The 23,008-nt window shown below is 36.9% G+C and overlaps 4 protein-coding genes and 1 long non-coding RNA gene across 6 annotated transcripts; 3 read left to right on the forward strand and 2 right to left on the reverse strand.

The window, feature by feature from the left end:
- Window positions 1-1,485: 1,485 nt before the first annotated feature.
- Window positions 1,486-5,625, reverse strand: LOC140781858 (probable plastid-lipid-associated protein 12, chloroplastic). Of its 2 annotated transcripts, none has more exons than XM_073128128.1 (11): window positions 5,266-5,625; window positions 5,100-5,153; window positions 4,682-4,756; window positions 4,469-4,588; window positions 3,848-4,039; window positions 3,598-3,681; window positions 3,416-3,508; window positions 2,930-2,983; window positions 2,730-2,809; window positions 2,291-2,398; window positions 1,486-1,895 (listed from the first exon to the last, which is right to left on the reverse strand). In XM_073128128.1, exons 1-11 carry the CDS (start codon window positions 5,518-5,520, stop codon window positions 1,811-1,813), a joined length of 1,200 nt encoding a protein of 399 aa, XP_072984229.1. In that variant the 5' UTR covers window positions 5,521-5,625; the 3' UTR covers window positions 1,486-1,810. The 2 variants fall into 2 exon arrangements, with proteins under 2 accessions (XP_072984229.1, XP_072984228.1); XM_073128127.1 differs by having other exon boundaries at window positions 1,774-1,895; window positions 2,291-2,401.
- Window positions 5,626-6,511: 886 nt separating this feature from the next.
- On the forward strand, window positions 6,512-7,051 carry LOC140782237 (histone H4). The gene has a single exon (XM_073128707.1). The coding sequence runs from the start codon at window positions 6,580-6,582 to the stop codon at window positions 6,889-6,891; it is 312 nt and encodes a 103-aa protein (XP_072984808.1). The 5' UTR covers window positions 6,512-6,579; the 3' UTR covers window positions 6,892-7,051.
- A 1,013-nt stretch (window positions 7,052-8,064) lies between these two features.
- LOC140782314 (uncharacterized) lies at window positions 8,065-9,000 on the forward strand. The gene is made up of 2 exons (XR_012107850.1): window positions 8,065-8,398; window positions 8,513-9,000. It is a non-coding gene; the product is annotated as an uncharacterized lncRNA (long non-coding RNA).
- Window positions 9,001-9,832: 832 nt separating this feature from the next.
- Window positions 9,833-14,396, forward strand: LOC140781160 (nuclear cap-binding protein subunit 2). The gene is made up of 8 exons (XM_073126990.1): window positions 9,833-10,066; window positions 10,151-10,374; window positions 11,528-11,666; window positions 11,764-11,797; window positions 12,098-12,196; window positions 13,800-13,853; window positions 13,940-14,046; window positions 14,165-14,396. Exons 1-8 carry the CDS (start codon window positions 10,049-10,051, stop codon window positions 14,237-14,239), a joined length of 750 nt encoding a protein of 249 aa, XP_072983091.1. The 5' UTR covers window positions 9,833-10,048; the 3' UTR covers window positions 14,240-14,396.
- Window positions 14,397-14,978: 582 nt separating this feature from the next.
- On the reverse strand, window positions 14,979-22,441 carry LOC140781158 (tobamovirus multiplication protein 3-like). Its single transcript, XM_073126989.1, has 11 exons — window positions 22,029-22,441; window positions 21,780-21,870; window positions 21,657-21,709; window positions 21,482-21,574; window positions 21,311-21,382; window positions 18,615-18,687; window positions 18,484-18,529; window positions 16,215-16,278; window positions 16,066-16,119; window positions 15,877-15,954; window positions 14,979-15,377 (listed from the first exon to the last, which is right to left on the reverse strand). Exons 1-11 carry the CDS (start codon window positions 22,173-22,175, stop codon window positions 15,285-15,287), a joined length of 864 nt encoding a protein of 287 aa, XP_072983090.1. The 5' UTR covers window positions 22,176-22,441; the 3' UTR covers window positions 14,979-15,284.
- Window positions 22,442-23,008: the final 567 nt, after the last annotated feature.

A 23,008-nucleotide genomic window follows, 5' to 3' on the forward strand; every position in this document is an offset into this window, starting at 1 on the left:
TCACTGCAAAATCTAGGCAGAAATTATTTGGTGTCTTCTCCTTCATCTTCTCAAATTCCTCATAATGGTATAGAAGAGAAGACCATCATAAACATAAATATTTGGCATAAAGGAGAGCAGCTTCCAAAAAATTTTAGTGACCAACACAAGGTTAAGAATCTCAGAGAAATTATTATATGCTCACCTCCTTATATAGCAATGAGCTACTAGTAAGAACTCCCAAGAAGAGCCATGCTAATACATTGAACTACATAACAATTTCAAAAAAAGAAAAGAAAAAACAAACTGATTATGCAATGATCATTATATTAGAACTAAACTGAAAGGAGAAAATTTGAAGCAACATTTCAAATTTAACTTTATATACATCACATTCACTGTGTGGTTCATTAAGTTACAGTAACTAGATACACAATGGTGCTGTAAACTTTCAGAAAATACTTCTCCAAACCTAAGCAATTGCTAAAGCATTGCCTTGTAATTCTCATGCTTCTCAAAGAACATTTTCCGCAAGAAAGATTGAAAAGGAGCAATCTCAGTTCCTGTTGCAAGTTGTAACAAAACAACACAGTAATAAAATTCTGCTATATCATGTTATAGAGCTTATAAAATTTGAGACTCAGATTTACCATTATGATCATAGCATTAGGATCTTTGTGCATAAGCATTTCCCAACTGGCCCAGTAAGCTTGACTTCAGCACCAGGCTTCAGGTCGCCTGAAGCACAAAGACAATGATCAATGATCCTAAGCTCTTTTGCATGATTGGAAGAAAAGAAGTTAAAAAAGAAAAACTTACATAAGAGGTTTGAGCAGACCCTTGCAGTTGGTAAGAGAGAGAGAGAGACCTTAGAAACATACAGAGAAGTACATTAAACTCAAGCAAGGTTCCAGGTTAAATATAACTAGCAAATTGTCAAACAGTGGATATGCAATGAAGAAGTGCATCAAAACGCAGTTTTGGAATCACCAAAGTCCCCGAGAGCGCTGCTCGCGATCGAGTACAATCTCAGCTTGTGTGGCTTCCCAATTCTTATTGACCCCATCGGCGACGACCTCAATGGGCTGCCAGCCTGCCCTGCCCCTCTCTGTATGGAATCTCCCTCTGTGCCGAAGACCATGTGTCAGGTCTCACCGGGGGGCATCGTCGCCGGTGATCTTGGCGTTGAGGAGGCATCGGACAGCGTACGTATCCTTGGGCTTATACTTTGTTGGTGACAAGACCCTCATCTCGCTTCTCTATTAAAGGATGATTGATTTAGTTATCCAACTACCAAGTATTCCCTCTTGCTCAATTATGATATTACAATATATGGAGTTTGAATCTCTGAATGTATACAATGCAAGATAAAAAGGAAAGAAAAATAATAGAACACAAATGTAGCAATATAAGAATCTCTCAGCCAATGCAAGGTAAGGTAGATGATTGAACAAAGTTCCTTTTAAACTCAACAGATGATACGAATTGTCGTATACTCCAACTATATACTGCAAATAACCTTCCCGCAACCCTTTGATCAAGGTTACAGAAAAAGTATATTGATGGCTTGTTGCTCAATACTCATATCAGATAGAATAGTTCTTTCAAATAATAGCGAACTTTACATAACCATGTTTGCATAAGCTCTAAGATTTCTTGGATTTTACATCGATAAAGTACTAGAAGAATCACTTAGAGATATACCCATATGTATATCACATGCTAAGTAGATCTTTCTTTTAACAAATTTAATTAGGAAATCAGCTAAGCAGCAAGACATATGCTGGTTCTGTCCTTGAATGCTGAATCAAATGCGCTTCTCTTTTGATACTTATTTCATACTGCCTCTATTGAGACGCAAATGAACAAGAGTACCCATGCCACCTTTTGTTATTCTGATCTTGTCATCAAGATATCTGCAAGATGAAAGCGTAGATTAAAAGAAATAAATTATAGTACAAAGTACAAGTTGGTTCATACAAGGCCCTAGTTGGTTGCAGACTATCTGATGGGTAAACTTCTGTAAGAAAATAACTTTTTTCAGAGTTAAATAATGAATTTTCCTCTATAAATTCAAAATATGAAATAAAATCGCAGATGGACATTAATGAGCTCGCTGTTGCAATGTAAGCAAAGTACAACATACAATCAGCAACTTTTAAGATTCTGCTCATTTGCAGCCTTACAAGTGAAATATATCCTCTTATAACTTCGCAACTTAATAGTATAATAGTTAAACACACCAATCAAACTAACCTTGGAAAAAATTAGAGTAGATAATTCTGTAAAATTATAGCAATTGGTATCTTACACTAATTCCATGTCAAACTTGCTTCGGACATTGAGGGGAAATTTTAATAAGCCAACTCGAAGAGCTCCTTCATTCATCGTCACACTGTAGGTGCTGCTATCAGATATTCTGCTTCTCGTACAACATAAAATTACTGTGGCATTAGAAGTTGAAAAATCAATGCAGACATAAATCATTTAACATGTGATAAGTGTAGAACAACTTTCAAATTCAAGAACTGGAATTGCACAATCAAAACCAAAACAGGTAGAGGTGATTAGTGCCTAATATGCCTCCGCACTGTTATTTATATATTTTGGAGCAGTCAAATTGTCTCAGATATAGTAGTAAATTCATCAATATTACATATGGTACATGTTCGTGTCTCTATCTGTCTATTTATATGTATCAAAGCACACAGACCTATATATATAGTTTACATAGGCATTGAAAAACTCACGTTAGATTGCCAATTGCATTAAGACTGAAACCTGGAATAGGAACAACCAGATTCTCCAGTTCTCCCTCTTTCTTTATCATCTGGAAGCATAAGATTACACAAGAAACTGACATAAATGCACAGTATGAAGGAAACAGGTTTCAGGACTTTCTTTTCCCAGTATACATAGGTATCAAACTCTCAACATTTCATTAACTAACCTGCATGCCCTTGAGACCACGAGAAGCAATAGATGACCAGCTTTCATCCTCGGCCTAAGAACCAAAAAAATATTGAAATAAAAGAACAGTTCACGAGGTAAATTAGTTATACCACATAATTCAGTAAAACTAACTGGTCCACACTTACCTCAAAAGGTGAATCAGTATAATTTTACACAGTCATGGTGTGTAAGAGAGAAAAAGAAGGAAAAGAAAGTTGCTTTACAAAGACAATATATTGATACATATCAATTTGATCTCACAAATACACTCAGATTATCATTTTACCAGAGACATAAAACAAGGTGACAATCAAAGGCAAACTAAGGCTAATCGTTCCAAATCAGTAGTGGCCACAATGCAACACATAGGATGTGATATATCCAGATTCATGACAACTGCAAATGATGAGCGAGATGCACATGGACAGTAGCAACTTACATAAATCTAGCTTATGCAAAATGGTTTGTTAGTTCAAAAATTGACCTGTGAAGCCCACAACAATTGCCATTTCCCCTCCAGAGTTCCCAAATCTCCTTTGCCTTCATTTTGATTTGAAGTGATAAGTTCATCTATAACCTGTTCTTTATGATAAACAACTAGGTTACAAAAATTAAATAAATATCGGTGAAAGTACTGTGTAAGTTTATTCAAACCCTTGGACACACCTCCAGAATGCCTACGCCAGCAGATATGGCTGAGAACAACCTTTGTCTTGTATCAATTTTCTTTTGCAGAACAAAAGTGGTTCCCTGCACTATAGATCATTTTGAAAAAGGACACAAATAAAGCATGAGTACTTCCTAAAATGCCTTTGATCTTTAAATAAAGGCATTCTTGAATAGGCCACTTGTACTAAGAACAGAAATAAGTGAGGATGTAAAATAGAAACAAAATGTAAGAAAACCGTAAAGATACCTTGTTCCCTCTTGAAATACGTATATTTCCAGTATGAGATAAATATGTCGTGTCCAACCAACCCTTTGCTTCATCTCCAAGAAGCTTGAAGGGCACAGGGTATGGAACCTTGAAAGGTAAAAACCTAAAAGAGAATGCTGCACGGTCAAACTGGAAGAGGATGCGCTTTCCATCTTTAATCGTTGCCGCTGCCTGGGAATAAGATATAACAATATAGTTGAAGTCTCAAGAAATTTAAAAGGAAAGTGAATCCCTCATTCGATGAATACATCAATATATTGGTAAGACTTAAGAGTAGACCAACTCTTATGAAGTGCTGAAAAGGAAATAAGATAAGAGTCTTTCACTGATTGCTATAAATAAAGGAATAAACTATCTTTAATACCATCATATAGTTTTTCAATAGAAGAAAGAAAATCTACCCTAATATATAAAGTCTGAACCAACACAATGACTTCTCAGTCACAGCTTCATAATGACATACAAGAAGCAATGCTTGAATCGCGCAAGGCATATGCAGGCTTCAGTTAGACATACATCTCTCTGTACATAATGGGAGCAACATGCTATGAACAATTTATAAGCCGTGCTCTTTTACTTGGCCAGATGTAATGGTCATACCTCCACCTTTAGTTCCCCAATTGCATCTGAGAACTTCACAACATTGGACACCCTGGGATCATCTGTTCTAAGTTGAACCTCCTGAAAAATCTTGAAAAGATCAACTCCAACAAATGTCCTCTGCAGAAAATGTGCAGTATTAATGAGAAAATAAAGTAGCAAATTTATGACAAAAGTTCCACACCTTGGATGAGCGTGGGGTGTGTCATCTACCTGAATCGGGGATGCTGTCCCAGGTCTTGTAGTGAAAATGAGCTGCCAGCAACCTTCAATCAAACTGGAACTTGTCTGCAAAAGATGGAAATATAATGTAGTGCTACTTTCTAACCTTTTCTAACATCTTAAACTCTAGCTATTGTATGGTTAGGTAAGTTCATAAAAGAAATCGATCAAAAGATTGAACCCTTTTCCTTATATTTGCAATTCAGGATAAAATAACTACATACTAACCCCAGTTTGGCGACTAAGATAATATGTTTGGTATAATCTCCATTGCTAGTCCTACCAAAACTAACCACAAGCACCATTGCTAGAAAGGAAAATTGAGAAAACGGAAATGAATTATAGAAAGAAAGAAAGATGAAGAATCCCCATTCACTTGCAAGAGAACTCTATAATTTATACAACTCACCGGATCAGGTACACCTTTCAGATTCTCCAGGGTTCGCACCGCCCGCTCCACATCCTACGGAACATTTGAAAAAAAACACACAAAATGATCGAAATTCCAAGAGAGAATTAGACTTTCCTCAATCAAAGCAAGCCAACTCCAAATCCGCAAGGGCCAACCAAAGCACCTGGATCTGTTGGGGAGAAGCGGCGCGACCTCTGCCTTGCATTCCGACGAGGGCTTCGATTAGGGCGGCCTCGGGATCCGTGAAGAAGACTTGCTCCTGCTGCTGCGTCGTTCGATCGACGAGTGAGGACGAGATCGGGGCGAAGAACGGCCTCGATCTACGCGAGAGACTTCGCGACCTTGATCGGACCCGAGAGGAGAAGGGAGTGGAGAGGTGGGAGATGGGAGAAGGGCGATCGAGTCTTGCGGCGAACATCTCGTGAAGATTTCGAGGTCTGCTATTTGCTGCGTGTGCAGAAGGAGAGGAATCCGGTGAGTTTATATTAAAGCCAGAGGGAGAAAGAACGAAGGAAGAAAGCCCGCCAATGGCTAGCGGCTACACTGCGGAGCGTTATCTATTAGCTGTGAGGTGACGATTTGTAGGGGCAAAACGGTAAATTTCCCCTTCATAATTTGATTTTTAACTGCGGCACAGCCAAGAGATATAAGTAGGAAATTATTAGCCTTGCCTACTCAAAATAACACGAGTTTAATAAATTTTTTATTAATTAAAATAGTGTTCTTTTAATAAATATTTATATTACAATGTAATGCGAGATACCATAAGCAAAGTTTTTGATACCGATATGAAAAAGCTACAGCAAAGTACAAATTTGGGTTCAGGGAAAACAAAAAATTAAGCGTAATATTAGAGAAGTGCTACACTCCAGCAATCTGAACATTTTCTTATAGTAAGAACTCATAAGATGATGATGTGTACGTATTGTGTAAATTATAATAAATTTTAAAATAACTACGGATAGATAGTATCATAGTTGCAAAGTGATTATAAATATCTATTTATATTAAATTAATAAAAATATAATAATGTTAATTTGATTACTTTTATCTCTTATCATAAGTATCTTCTATAACTTAATTTTTTCTATATCCTCCAACCAAATGGGCCCAGAAATTTATGTATAGGGCTTCTTGTTAGGCTTCGGTTTCGAAATTAAGGCCTGGCCCAGTAGAAGTGGGTATCTGGGCCCGGGCCCGGGGATGGTCGTTCGCCACGTCATCGATCCGCAACTTACACACCTAAACTCGCAGTAGCCCTCGATTCTCAATCTGACGACAAATAGATGCTCGCCCACGGATCCAACGCAAAACCCCGCCTAAAATCTCACGTTCAAAATTCCAAGATCGAAACTTTTCCCTCCAAATTCTAATCCCCTACTCCACCATCTATAATAAATCCCTAATTCGTCGAACTCCAATCTCATTCTAATCTTCTCATTCCGATTCCTTTCCTTATTCTCCGTTTGCTGCAACCATGTCGGGCCGTGGCAAGGGAGGCAAGGGGCTCGGCAAGGGCGGCGCGAAGCGCCACCGCAAGGTCCTCCGCGACAACATCCAGGGCATCACGAAGCCGGCCATCCGCCGCCTCGCCCGCCGCGGCGGTGTGAAGCGGATCAGCGGCCTCATCTACGAGGAGACGCGCGGCGTGCTCAAGATCTTCCTCGAGAACGTCATCCGCGATGCCGTCACCTACACCGAGCACGCCCGCCGCAAGACCGTGACGGCCATGGACGTCGTCTACGCCCTCAAGCGCCAGGGCCGAACCCTCTACGGCTTCGGCGGTTAGCTCTGCACGTCCAATCCTAGGGTTAAGTTTGTCGATGTTTCCTTCTATTCTGGATGTAAATTTCTGGTGCTATTTGGGTTTAAATGATATTTTGAGACCCTTTTAATGGTGAATTTACAAATAAACCTATGCTTATCCGAATTCCAATTCCAATTCTGCACGGAATAAGTCGAGATGGGTCCACATTGCAAAGACCACGAATAGTCCCTCTTGCAAGAATAGGAAGAGTAAATTATCCTCAAGATTTCTACTACGGAATTGCTCAGCCACACGCCTTTTTTAATGAATAAAGAATTATTCTCTCCTTATTCTACTCTATAGTTTAAGCTTGCTGATATGGGGCCACGTTAGATGAAGACCACAAATTAAGCCTACGCTTTTAGGCGTGGTCCTGCTCATCTATTGATACCTCTGTTTGTGGGGCCCTATCTCACTAAAGTTAGGGAGTACGAAAGCATATAGATATGAATAGGCTCAAGTTATGATTAATAAATTCAAAATATATTTTTAAGCTAAGTTTTTTTTTTCATTAATGAGCTTGAAAGTTAGATTTGGATTAGACAAATGGTTTAATTTTTTTTAGATACAAAGGTATTTAAGTTTTACTAAATTTTTAGTTGTTTAGACTATATTTTAAGTTAATGCATTGTTTAATAATTGTTTATAATCAAACATCGTTGAGATTTATTTTAAATTATTATATTGTTGAGCTATTTCTCTAAGCTAATTACTATATAATATATTTTAAAATATTATTTAAGATTGAAATCAAATTTATACTCTTTTTACTCGTAAAAAAGATATCTATGAGTTCGAAAAAGGCCTAGATAGATTACACCCTTTGACCCTTACTTTTTGTTTAAAATATAGGGTCAAAATTTATGGAAAAAAAATTAAAATTTAAATAGCAAAAGTGTAAAGTGCAATAAAGCATAAAGTACTTTGGTGTTTATTAAAATAAATTAAATTGTATAATATTTGGCCAAAATTTGGAGCCCCGAATTTTAAAGACCTATGGGGGGTGTGAGTTGCATGTGAAGGACGTGGAAGCCTTATCCAACTCTCTCTTCCCCAGTACGAAACGGGTGAGATCGGCGTGAGACAGTGAGAGGGCACAAGAGGATGACCCCTTATCTATCTATTTATTATCATATCATTCCACCTCTTCCTTCCGTTCTTATCCTCCCAATCCCCCCAATCCCATTCCCATTCCCATTCTCATCCATACTACTACTACTACAAATTAATCTTTGGTCGATCCAAAGAAACCAAATCATATCGGTTCTGAGAGATCGATGGAGTACACTTCTTCTTCCATTCGGCAAAGAGACCACGAAGTAATGATGGTCGATGAGCAAGATGATGATCTCGGTTCCATGTCTTCTTTCTCCGACGACGAAGCCTCGAGCGATTCCATCGATTCTTCGTCGTCGGGGTTGTCGGATAACGCGACTTCTTCTTCGCCTCTCTATCAGATGTCTTCTCTCATACCACATCTTCCCCTCAAGTAAGTCAAAAGAATAAATCAACTTTTTTGTTCTTGTTTTCTGTTAGAGGTGTTTGAGTTCGAATTAATTCTATGAACTAATAAAAAAAGGGACTTGAATTTAATCTTTGTCAGGAGAGGGCTATCAAAGCATTTCGAAGGGAAATCCCAGTCCTTCACATCTCTATCCAATGTGAGTTGCTTGGACGATCTCATCAAGCCTGAGAGGCCATGCAAGAAGCTAAAGCTGTATCCAAGGCATTGCTCTGGGAGCATAGCAAAGAAGGCTTCAAGGAGCTCTTTTTCTTCGCTAATTCTTGGAGCAAGAACGCATGCTGGTGTTTTGGGGAGGAAGCCTCCTATATCTCCACAGAGTTCAGGAAGCCAAACTCTTTTGTTTGCTTAATTTTTAATTCTAATCTTAATTGGTTTGGATAATGTGAGAACTGGATTTATTTTTCCTTTTTCTTTTTCTCTCACTTCTGGTGACATTATTTGTACATGAAGGTTATAAGAGAAATATATGTGTTTGAAAACATGAGTCTTATATCATGTATAACATTAAGGAGGATGTTATGAAAGGATCTTTCTACTACTATGAGGAGTTGAGCTTCTATATCAAACCTTGGCTTCCAACAATCTCAATGCTAGAACTCTGAAAGCAAATCAGAAGGAAATGAGAATCTCTAATAGCAAATTTACTAATACCATTTACTAATTTTACTCATCAAAGTCACATAAATTGTATTTCTCCTATGCTATAATATCTATAACTCATCAAAGACTTAATGGTAAACGTGCTTTTTTTCTTTGCATGTATACCCCCTCTAAAATCCACATATATACCCTCAATATTTACTATTTGAATGGGTACCCATTAAAACTTTTATTGAGTTAACCAAAGGATAAATTTTGATATATTTAATAATAGAAGATTAAAAATACCCTTATTTTTTTTTGGATAATATTTCTCTTGTTATCTCATTTATTAAATACTTTAGATCTTAACACATACTTATCACAAAGTAACTACAAATAATAGGTTTTGAATGATATTCATGATGAAAATGTGAAATTTGGAAAGATATACTAGCAAATAAGGATTTTTTTTAATAAAATATAAGGAGGTTTTAAGGGGTATGCATGCAAAAAAAAATAATAAAAAAATAAAAAAAAGAAAACAAATTGTAAAATTATAAGCAAATTACCATGTCATAAGTTTAACTCCAACTCTAAATAATATTGTGGAAAAATTATTTAATGGTTGGTGGTTTGGTAGCTCATCTAAAAGCTCGGTGGGGCACTTTGGGTTGGCGCTTTGTGCGGTCCATATCTAGTCTTTGAGCTCATAAATGATAAAAAAAAAATAAATTCTAGCCAAATCTATATAGTCTTATAGTTAGGCTACCAAGTTCATGACCCATTAAAAATTAGTAGTGGGCTTTGATGGGCCATATACCCGAAAATCGAAGCCCATTTAACTTGAATTGCCCTCCTCTTCTCCATTGTTCGCTTCCAAGACCTTCGAAACCCTAGACCCAAACCCTCCGATTCCTCTCCTCTCCCATTCGAATCGCAGGGTACCAACGAATGCCATGACGAATTCCTCCAATTCGATCTGATGCTTCCATAGTGTCACGAAGGACAATAATCTAAGAAGGTCAGCGGTAAATGGCTTCTCTATTCAAGGTTTGTTCCGATTTCTCGGTTTGATTCGCTTAAATCCACTTGGAAAGTTGGGTTTCTTGATCAATTTTGCTCCCGTTTGTTCAGGATCCCAGCAAGCTCTCGGCTTACCGGGACCGGAGGTTTCCGGGCACTCAGGAGGAGTATGAGCACGCGCTGTTGACCTCGACGACGGTTTATATCGGTAATATGTCGTTCTACACGACGGAGGAACAAGTTTACGAGCTGTTCTCGAGAGCCGGAGAGATCAAGAAGATAATTATGGGATTGGATAAGAATACCAAGACCCCCTGCGGCTTCTGCTTTGTTCTGTATGGCTTCTTTGATCTGTGCTACAAGATAGGAAGTTAGTTCGTGAGAAATAATAATAATTATTATACTTCTCGTAGTTATTGATGTATGTTCTCATTTTTTTTAAAATACTAAATTGGGTGCATTGTGTGTGCTACTAGGCTGTGTTTAATTGTTTTGAGATCATGCTTAAGATATATCTATTGAGCTTTCATTTGAAATCTGCTAGTTGAAACTAGGGATCATTTCTTGCTGACCATGTTCTAGGATTAGCGCATAATTATAATCTTGATAACTGTGTCAGATGGATTATTGGCATGATTGTGTTTAGTCCTTACTTTTGGCAATGCTGCATGGTTGATAATGTTAGAAAACATGTTATAGTGGAACGTTGTGAAATTGGTGTCCAAGTAATTGGCCTATATTCAAAAGAGGCATCAAATACTATGTGAAACAGGATAAAGATGGTTCTTCTAAACTAGTTGTATACTTGTATTCTTGGTGAGGAGTTCCAGGATGGTTATAAAGGATATAAAGGATATAAAGGATAATGAGGCAGATAAAATCGGTGCAGGTGCAATTATACTGAAATTGTCAAGTATTATCAGGAACAACCTTGAGAATGGACATTTGGTTTTGTCCCTTGAATGAGTTACTTCCTTTCTGTTTTAGTAAATAATATTCTTTAATGTAATCCTCTAGGCCTCTACTTCAAGATATTGAAGGGAGGAAAGAAAATAGAAGGATAGTGATAGTCTATAAGTAAGAAGTATCGACCCTTTTAGCTACCGCTTTGAAGCACTACATTAATAGTTAATTTTGGCTTAGGATGGCATCAGAGATGAACTTGGGCATCTTTTAACTATTTAAGGTAGCCAAAATACATAGCATGGTGGAGAAGGCGGAATAACTGCCATTGTGGCACATTGTTGCTGCCATGACCTTTTTTTTTAGGACAATGGTTATGTGCTTTTAAAATAATGTTTCATAATTTAAACTTGCCCTCATTTGGTTTCAATGTTATAATCTTCTAGTTTGTACCTTTTCTGTTCTTAGTTTCTTAACCCAATGTCCTTGCAAGAGCTCTTTAGCTTTTATGGGCCTTTCTTGTTCATTTTGTATTCTAGTCACTTTTGGCCCTATACGGTGTCTTTGTGTTTCTTTTCTATGCAGATACTATTCTAGAGAGGATGCTGAAGATTCAGTGAAATACATTAGCGGGACAATACTTGATGATCGCCCAATTCGTGCTGATTTTGACTGGGGGTTTGAAGAAGGCAGGCAGTGGGGTCGCGGACGAAGTGGTGGACAAGTTATTTCCTGCTTCTTTGCAGCTACATTTGTAAACTAAAAAATATTATTCCTTTCAAAGGAACTTATGCTTATACAACATATCTTTCTCTGAACAGGTGAGAGATGAGTATCGTACGGATTATGATCCTGATATCCTTTTCATACATATTACTCAAAAATTTCTTTGTCGTTCTTGTTTGTACCTACTTGTTGCAAATATGATTTTAGGTTGATGAGATTTGTCCGGTTTTTTGTTCAAATTTTTCAACGTATGCGATTGTGCCTCAGTATGTAACAATCTCTTCAGCAATTAAGGTAGGCTTACCTTCCATGGACCCTGCATTGGCAGGAGATTTTACCTTCGCATGCTTTTTAAGTTAACAGAAATTATTCTTTTGCATTAACTACTTTTGCTCTATCTGTTACTTCTATTTCCTTAACAAATGATACGTAGAGGTGGCTATGGGAAACTGGTCCAGAGAGAGCTAGAGGCACAGAGAGAATTAGTTGAGTATGGCGGAGGTTCATTAGATGCATTCCAACCTCAGTGTAAGTTTTGAAGTCAATAATATTTTGCACTTCTTCCTTTGAAAGTTTAGTACCATTAACTGTTACTAGTATTTCCTGATTTCAGTTTACACTTTGACAAATTAAAATGCTTTCCATATGAGAGCTTATTGATTTGAAACTGTCCTTGCTTCCATCTCTTATATTGATGTTAGTTTACAAGATTTTGATTTTAGTAATCTAATGTGAAGCAGGGGTTATCCGACCCTACTGTTTGATTGATTCATACCCCTTTCCCTTACTCGCTTGGTCCTCTCATGTTAATGTTTCCTGCTTACATAATAATCTGTTCAGCATTCATTGATATCTAAATAATTCGGCATAGTATCCTACAGTAATATGTATGCAAGATCAAATGATGAAAAAGGACATGAAGTGATTTTTGGAGGCGTTCTTGGAAAGAGATATGGAAGGGATTTTGTACTTTATTCCTAGTGAAAGTATTATCTAGTACAGTAATCTGAGGGAAGGTGATCTTCTGAGTAGATTTAATTTATGTGGGAGTATTTTTAGTAACATGGTCGGATCAGAATTAGAAAGTAGAAACCTCTAGGGTTTAAAATACCTATTAGAGGCAAGCCTAGAATGTATTATTAGTGTAGAAATTAACGACTAGTTGAAATTAATGGTTATAGAAGCAGTTTTTTTTTTTCGCACCCATTTTTTCAGCTGAAGTAAAGAAAGTGTTGCTGAAGTAGCATTGGTGGGGCAGTAGTGCAATCATTCTTGCTGTCTAGGGCAGTGTGAAGGACTACACAACAAAGATCTGCCTAAACACAAGTTCATTTTACGCTTTTAGCACGTAGAGGATACAAATTTCAAGTTAAAACATTGTGGTAAAAGCAAAGATATAGAACTGGATACTTTTATGAAAAATATCTCACTCATCAATCTCTTCTCTACATTAATTGGATATATCTGGATGATTATATGCATTACAGTTTACACTGTAGTGTATCTGTACTCGGTCTTGTCAATTCTGAATATTTTGATTGGTATTACAACAAGAGGTAAGTTCTTATGGTTGTACATGACAATATTTTGACAGAAATAGTTGATACAAGTATCCTTATTGAATGAAACTACAATGTTATTGTTAATCTCAGACTTGTCCATTTTCTGAGGGAAACAAGGATCTGCATTTTTACGCAATAAATAATACATATGCTCATATGGGAAGACAAGATAACACTCATGTTAGGAGCAGACTAATCTGCCATTTTGCTTGTAATCTACTTGTGTGAATCTGTCTTTTATTCAGAACTTTATATTTGTGAATAATTGTGATATATATCGACTACAAGCAATGTTAGTATAGGCAGTCCGAAAACACGTGATACGGTCATTAATTGTTGGTTATAGAAATTATGCTAGTAGTTTACTGTCAGGTTTCTTTTGAGGTGTTTGGGAAGTCTGATGATGGTTCTTTTTTGCTGATTAGATCATTGTATCCAAGTGTTTAACATTTCCTTTTTTCATTGCTTTTCGAAACGAAACTCTATTTTTTAATTGTAAAGCTATATATTCTGAAAGAATATTAGGTTGTACATAAGGTTTTTCAACTCTTGTGATTTTCAAACTGCAGATGGCAGGCAGGGTGGAGATCGAGGACATGGGGGCTCATACAGGCATGGTAGAGGTGTGTATTTAATCTCCCTGTTTCACTTAATACATCTCTTTGAAAGGAAAATTTGGCATGTGAAGCCCATTTTGATGTTGAAACAGATTATCATCGGAAAAGATACCGTGATGATGATAGATCTGCACCTGAAATGTCAAGGAGAACATCTGATTATGAGTCCAGGAGAAACTCTGATCATGATTCCAGACCGGTAAAACATATTTCTCTACCTAAGCTTTGGAACCTCCTTTCACTTGGTTCATCCTAGAGTAGGAACACCTCTCTGGAAAAATCAGAATCACCAAGAATCTTTTATAAATTCTTTACAGGAGAGGAACCCTCGCTTCCGAGAGAGTGGTGACTCCGATGACGATGAAGATGATGATAGGAAACGTCGCCGTTGAACTAGACAAGAAATGTTACCTTTATTTTCTTTTCCCTGATGAAAAAAGTTGGGACTTAGACGCCATTTCATTTCATCGCCAGATTCGAATTCATGTTATGTACTGCAACTAGAAATTAACCAGTTTGCCAAGCTGGCCCTTGTTGTATGCTACATAAGCTTTTTCTTAGCTCAGGTTTTTTTTTTAGCTCAAGTTAATCAACTTCCTGACGATTTTATGAATTTTACTATCACATCCAGAAAACGGTAGTGCTTTTGCTATCAGATGTTACCACGCTTAGAAGCTTTACAACTACCACGTTCCAGGTACACCCATTAGCGATTTCTTAACGAGTCTATTGAAAATTGGCAATCCAATTACACGTTCAAAACTACAAGTCTCTCAGATAGGAAACAAGCCGGACATTCAAACATAGCATTTACGACTGGTAGGTGTGAGGAAGTCTATTTTATTCTCCAAACCTCCTCACACATGAGATCCCAAAAATTGTTCACTAGTTGCTCGATCCTTGGGCGTCTCTATATTCTCCCCGGCCACCAGCTTCCATACTTCGATCAATCCACTACCTTCAGACCGGTATGTATTACCAACGAAAAATACACCTGTTTTATTTCATTCTAACCCTTGCACTTATGTGGACGTGGGAATGGCCGTATCATTCAAGCATCAGGTCTTCATAAAGATTATGCGATGAAATAATCAAAAGATAGGTTCAACAAATCGTAGACCCAAAAAGAAATTGAAAGAATCAGTTATCTAAGCCGTAGGGGCAAACAGAGAACGTTCAGATGAAGATAGCAAGTTTACACTAGATGCAACTCTCTAGATCTGTAGTTACAGCATGCAGACTCGAATATTTATACAGAACTAATGCACTAGTTCACAATTCAGAAGGTGTATAGATCAGAGATTTAACTTTCTGATCAACCTTATAACCTCCACCTGAGACCACTTCTCTTTTGTATCAGGAAGCAAAGGCTTTACACAACTTGTCACTGAGTCCTAGAGAGAGGGGAGGGGGGTGAGAGAGATGACAATTGGTTGATCAATGGATTGGATGATATTGTGTGATTCCCCGCTTGGGAGGTAGCTTCCTCAAGATGAAGAGGACCAGAGCTGAAGGGAGAATTTCCACCAGCTGCATATATTGAGGAAAATGGTGTCAGTGTATTATATTAAGAGTAGAATCACCAGGAAAACAGGATTTGTCAAAAAGTGTGATGATAGAACAAACTTAACCATTTCTATAGTTTTGTTAGGTTGAAATTCAGGAAGAATTATCTTGTTGCCTACTACCTTTTTTCCACAAATTACACCGTTTTATATCAAAACCAGGTGATCCACTAGCCCACCATCAAACTATCTATTAATCCAAATAATTGATACTCACATTCAGCTAAGTAGGCTATACATAATGAAGAGATGCGTCACTTCTGCAACTGGATCCATATCAAAGAACAATGTTTCTTGTAGTAAAGCTATCAGCCTATCATTCTAACAAAGCGAGCAAGTTGCTTTCATAATTCACATGAGAGAATGTTGACGTTTCTGTTCTAGCGACTTCCCAACAAAGTAGGCAATAGATCTAGTCAAGTTTCATCTTATATTCTTATCATAGTGTGCTGTTTCAAACATACCAAGTAGTACAAGAAGTTGAGCACTGGATGGTTCAGGACGTCAAGGTCTGCCGCTTTATCGAATGCATTGAAGCACATCTGTTAAAACACATAGTTCAATTTGTGAAACTTTAAATAAAGCACTAAACAAACTGGTGTAATTACATAAGTACGACTCTCAGCAAGATTAGGGACAAGATTTATTCTTACCATTATGCATCTCACCAAGAAACAGGAGAAGCATATTGTGGTTACATAACCAACCTATAGAAAATTACAAACAGAAAAGGAGTAGGTCAGTCAAATGCCAAACACTGTCAATAGGAGTTTTCATATCCAAAAGATGATCCAAAATATACCTCCTGCAACTTTTTGCGCCTTCCTTTAGATTCAACAGGAAATCGTCGCAACATCAGGAAAAGCCTAATAGACACGACACATAACACATTAACATAGACACAACAAATAACACATTAACAATGCACTGAACTAAAAGACTCATCGACCTAATATAAGGTATATATGTTCTGATGTGCTGAAATTGTGTAAAATAATAAAGTCCACATCCTCAGAAGGATGCAAATTATTTCAAGCATGGTACATTAGAATGGGAAGTATTAGCAATTACATGCTTCTGTAGTTTAGCTTGATACTAACACAATTCAACCATTTGCATATCTGATTTTATAACATTACATCAATAACTTTGAGAACAATGATACTACTATGCATGGAAACCACATTCAGCTACTGGCAATATAATCAAATGTTCTTAAGTGGAAGCTAAACCCTGATTCATACTGAGGCCTTAGTAGCCATAAAATATAAAGGAGTGTTAGAAGACTGAATTGGTCAAGCAATATGATAAAATATTAAAACGTTCTTGTGACACTCAAATTTGATCCATATTAATTGATAAGTTCACCTATATTACTTGCCAAGTTTACCTAATCCAAATGCATTTAAAGCATGTATCGAGCCCAACATTGAAACTAGTTATTAAAAGGAAGAAAATTGACACAGTAAGGCTAATATGTTGGTAATTAGGATCAATGGAAGTATTCAGCATTCATCTCTGCAAGGTTGTAAGTAAATATATGTTTCTAAAATGAGTTTCAAATCCAAACACGAAAACCAGCTATTAAAAGGAAATAAGACAGAAATAACTCTAGGTTTTTTTGCATGTATAGCCTTAAAAACAATGAAGCACCGACAACTCTATTTGGGGGAGGTGTCCCTGTCGAACACGTGTCGGACACGGACACGCGTCGGACATGCATGGGACACTTGTCCGACATGGGTTAGAGGTGCCGTGATTAAAAATAAATAAAAAATGAAATTAGACATGGTGTTGACATGGCGTGGACACGACATGTGTTATTGGGTGAAACGAGTTGGGTTTGAATCACTTTTCACTAACCTGGTTCCACACCCAAAACGAAATAACTAAACCCCTTCATCTCACAGCCCCAATCAACACCTAGCCCTAAATCCCCAAATCCTCACTGCCCTTAAACCCTCTCACCTAAAACCCTTGAGCGGAGTAGTGCGTGAGGCGACGACGATCGTCTGAGCTAGTCCAAGGCGACGATCGCTACGGGCTGCTGAGCGAGGGCGACGGGTTGCTGAGCGAGCGCAATGGGTTGAGCACGATGAGGACGACGGATTGCTACGATGAGGTTCTTCTCTCTCTAATGCTGATCTCTCTTCCTCCGTCCCTCCCTCTCTTACTCTCTCTCTCTCTCTGCCTCTCTGCTCTCCTTTAAAGCCTTTCAATTTATTTGCTTTATTTTTTTTATATTGATAGGGGCGACACTGCGACAATTGTTTCCTTTATTTTTTTTATTCCGATAGGGCTTAATCTTAAATTTAAATTTCTGTTAGTTATTTTAATTCTAATTAGTGTGATAAAATGTTAGTTATTTTAATTTCTGTTTATTACTTTTTTTATACGGACAGTTATTTTTTACATCGATAGAGCTTAATCCCAATTTCTCCCTCTAATTTCTTTCATGTTTCCTCTCCGTTATTAAAATTGTTAAATTATATTAAAGCTTCTCTCTTTGTTAACTTGTTAATCTGCTAATACATATCTATCTATTAATGTAGTTTTATTGCGGTTGAAGAAAAATGAATACTGAAAATAGTCCTGATTCTTATAGCTTGATGTATGTGTATTTAACACTATTAGATCGCAAACTTTTATTTTAGATGTATTAATAACATATATATTTTTATTTATTTATTTATTTCGCCGTGTCCTTATCTTATATTTTCAAAATTTGCCGTGTCGCCGTGTCCGTATCTGTGCTTTATTGCTTAAAAATGACTCAATACTTTAATAAATAAAAGTTTTAAAAAATACCCTTAACCAAGATAAATTTATTCTTTTAAGGAGAAAATTTATGGTTAGTTAACTCCAAGAGGTCTATACAAAAAATAAGATTGTAAAAGGTATATTAGCAAAAACCATATATTTTGAGGGGTATACATGTAAATATTAACTTAAGAGGGTATACAAGCAAATAAGGGATTTTTGAAAAGTACGTATGCAAAAAACTCATAACTCTGACATGTTAAGAACAACTAAATTAGTTAAAAAGAGATATAACATTCTAAATTTCTCACCTTCCTCCATAGAGAAGAAACCCAAGAGCAGCAAACAATGAGACACCTGCTAGTATAGGACTTCTATAATTTTCAGGCATACAAATATTATTAATTAAAAGAATAAGATACCAAGTGATCAAAGATTCGACCTGCAAAGAATATCTTTGACAAGATTAGAACAGATCGAACGGGCTTCCACCACAAAAGCAACCAAAGAGCCACCTAGAAGATGTTTGAATAAGTTAACTTCTGATGTGTGAGGCACAAATATGTAGGAAGATGACAAAATTTCTCGAACTATTACCCACTAAATCAGTAAATATTGAGTTATTTTCCAATATTAAAGGGAGATAAAGGTGTCGATATAGCTGGAATCTCTAGTCCAAGTTCAAATTATTTAAGATAACTTGCAGAGATCCAATCAGATATATCATAGGCATTAGGTCATCAAGAAGATGAAAATTTAAGGATCTTAAACACATCGAATTTAATATTCTCCATGAATTGTGTCTAATGTGCATTTGTGCAATGAACCAACAGATAACAAAACTAAAATGACAAAGTCAAATAAGAAAATGCCATGTCAGGACTCAGACATAAGAAATGAATAGCAGGGGGTGGGACCTGCTGGCATAACACAGTCATACTATGATTCAGTTAAAATCTGATTTCTCCTAAAAGGTATGTCTGTGATTAAAACAAATCCAAGCAACCTAATAAAAGCATTTGCAGATCATAACTGCTTGGACTCATAAATCATTTTCTAAAATCTAACTTTATTTTGGATAAAGTTTCTCATCAAACTAAGGGCCATCATATTTGACATTGCCACTTCAAACAATCACATTCCCCGCTTCATCTATATGTCACCTTGCAATATGTTATTCTTACTATCTCTGCCACTCTATTGAATATCAATCACTTTCCATAAATTATATAAATGTGTCTTCTACGTTAGCAAATTCTTATTGTGGATTACAGTAGTTGCTGTCAACTGTCAATATAAGGAGATTGTGGGCTGGCCGTATGTAGCCTGAAGGATAATTTATGCAGGCAGAAGAGATGAAAATGACTTCAAGGTTTAGGGATTCAATTTGCAGTCTTGTAGTCCATAATAAACCATGTGTAAACTTCAGTTACTCTTGTAGACTAATCTCCCAAGTATTTCTGGTTCTCTTCCATCTAATTAGTTAATTGTCTCAATTTGTGACAACATTGCTCTACTTTTGTTTACTAGATGAACAGAAAAAAATAGAAAAGAAAAAAAGAAAAAGCCACAGATAATACAGTGTAGTATCAGACAAGTTCTGATTTAGCAGACCGATTCAACCCCACTACGCATGAGCACCCCTCTCAGCCTTGCATCTATCCACAGGAACTTTCAATTTCTCAACATCAAAAATTGACCAATCCCAGCCCACCAACATCTTTCGGCCTCTAGTCTCCTAAAGTAATGTAACAACAACTGAGCACTTGTTGTAGATGGGAATTGTGTGTCATGATGTATTAAGTTATTTCTTTTTAAAGCACTCAAAACACCATATCAAGAACCATTGTTGCCAATTGCATTTACAACAATTATTAGAGATAATTACACTTAGACTCCCTCAACTGTTGCCCATTTTCATATAGACCTCCCGTTTATTTGTCACCTGTTGACCCTCTTAATTATGCAAAACCTCCAAAATGCCTCCTCTTTAGTTATATGTTAGATTTGTTTTATTAAAAAATGATATGTTAGTGTCGTATGATCAAAGTTGGGAGTAAAATAATTATTTAATATTTTGCATTAACATTATGAGAGAGGTAAGAAGTTTTTCGTAGTTTAGGGAGTCAATGTATACCAAAAAAGAAAGAAAGATGAGAGGGTGCATGTAAAAATTGGTAATAGTTTAAAAGGGTCTTAGTGTCATTATCCCTAATTATTAACAATTACATTGAATTTCAATGGAATGTTGTGCCTGAGATATCACGTTTCCCATTTCCAGAAATTTAGGTACTTCCATTAACAGCCAAAATTATAAAAATAGATTAAAGCTAAATTAGTATTAAGAAACCCCAAGGAATCCTCTGATAAGGGCATGACGGCTAGGAACTTGTGCCATAATATGCCATCCACTTATCAATAACTTCTAGGAAAAACGAGTAAAATAAAATCATCAGAGGTAGCAACTTTTATAATTGTTTTCATGGCTTCAATATCATAGAAGCAATAGCTTACACACATAAATTGGAAACCAAATGATATGAAGTGTAAATAGAAACACAAGTTAACTAGAAAAAGCTGTAGCTATTACTTCCAGCTGTCAATTTGATTAAGATTTACATCAGCTGTTAATTTGTTGAGCATAATAATCCTATTTTCCAGTATGCAACCACTAGTCAGTCATAACTCACCAAGCGACGAAGTCATGACATTCATCCCACTATAATAAAGTACTCAACAGAGTAATGGAAATTCTCAACATAAGGGAAAGCAGAGATGCCCTAAAACATAATGTTAACAGAGGTTTAGTAGTAGTATCTATTATCTTTACATCCTTTTATTTTTTTTCTTGCTTATCAATTGCCAAATATTTTCTGTTTTTTTCCTAACCAAGTAAGCAACTGAAATGTCACCAAGCCAACCAGCATACAGAATATCAAAACAGTATATCTGTGTTGAAAATATCTAGCCACCTTAATTTTTGCATTAAAAGATCCAGTGGTCCACATGATGGTCCCAAGTCCCAACCTAGGACCTAGTTTCCTGTCTTATATTACAAACAAAATCCAGAGGATCAAAGCAATCAATTATAGACATATCGATAAAGCAAATCACCTACAATTCTTGAGGTCAGCTTACCTGAATCGCATACACCACTCCATTGATTGTATAGAAACTTGGTCTAAGCCCATCAGTGGACACTGCACGTGCCTGCCAAATTCCAATTTACAGAAACAAAATCAGGAACTAAATCCACATCTGTCTGTGATCGCATGGAACAGAGACAGATCAAAACAAGATTCACCAAACCTGATAATAAATTTCAGCCCAGAAGAGAACTAGAAGAGCGTAGGTTGTGAAGAACGCAAGACCAGGCAAATCAAGAAGAACATGTTGGAAGATCTGAAATCACACAAGTTTACATACATATGTTGCTGCACTTGATTCAAATCTAACACAAACATACCTAACGATGTAACCATACCTCAGGATGTATGTGCTGCACATTCCGACGTAGCGCAAATACAATAGAACGAACTACACAATTAACAGAAGAAAAGTGTCATCGCACATAGATAATTCATAAAAAGAAAACAGGGATACATACATCCGTTCACCAGGTAATTCAAGAAGTGGAAGACCTTCTGCGTTGTCCATCCATACTCCGGTACTCTACATTCAATTCTCACCAGTTGGATCTACAGCCAAGACAAACATCTCGTCACCCTAATCATGTACGTTTCTCTATACCAGATCAACAATACTTCATCATCCTAGTCTCCAAGCAAGAAAAGTATAACCTCTCGGAGATCTAAAGAATCCAATCTCTAAACCCTAACGGCTGCGAATAACTTACCAAAGCGACGGCGCCGACCAAACCATAGAGCCCGGCGAGGGTGTGGAAGATCCGATCCTGCCACATGGCGGAGTTGTTCACCTCGTCCCACCAACTCACGGCGCTCTCGAGCGCCACCGCCGCCACGTGCGGCACCGCCGACGCCATGGATCCGCGAGAGGATCTCGAATCGAATGAATTCGGGATCAAATAGGGGTAATAAAATCAGAGGGAGGGAGAGAAGGAGAGACGGTTCGAGGAAGAGAAGGCGAGAAGGTTGGAGAAGAAGAGGATTAGGTTAGAGAGAGAGAGGAGGAGGAGAGAGATTGCGGTGAAGAAGGTAAGGGGGGGAAGCAGCCGAGGAGAACCGCTGGATCCGAGTTTAATTAGAAGAAGGATACACGTGGCGCCTTTTGGAAGAACAGCTCATTCTCAGAAGTTGTCCAGCTAGGCAATACGTTATATGAGATTAGGATTACAAAATTATGTGCTAAACTAGATTTAGTTAAATCGTTTATAATATAATATTAACCTACTTATATATTGCGTGTATGGTAAATATATAGAAATAATTATGGCCCAATTAAACCCCGGATTTAATTAAAGTGGTTCAACTCAAAATTGACATTTGAGTCTTTGACTTTACTTAGTGACCTAGACTCGTGATTTGCCATGGGATTTATTTCTAACCCATCAATTACGTTCGCTTTGGTCCATATTTTTCGAAGGTGATTAAAAAAAAAATCAAATACGCATGGTTTAATGTAATAATGTGTGTTTAACAAAGTGTCCAGATTAATCCACACAAATCGTCTCACATTAAATGTATGCACATTATATTTTTCAAATTTAATATTTAATTAATACCATCATACATAATAATAATAATAATAATAATAATAATAATCTCAATGTGCAGCTCCGATGAGAGATAGGAATTGCATTGCGTACGAAGGGAAATTATCTTTATCCTATCTTGACTTGGATGACAAGTAGCCTAG

Source organism: Typha latifolia, chromosome 2 (genome assembly GCF_019914945.1).
Source record: "Typha latifolia isolate L0001 chromosome 2, TyphaL0001v2, whole genome shotgun sequence".
NCBI classification, from domain to species: domain Eukaryota; kingdom Viridiplantae; phylum Streptophyta; class Magnoliopsida; order Poales; family Typhaceae; genus Typha; species Typha latifolia.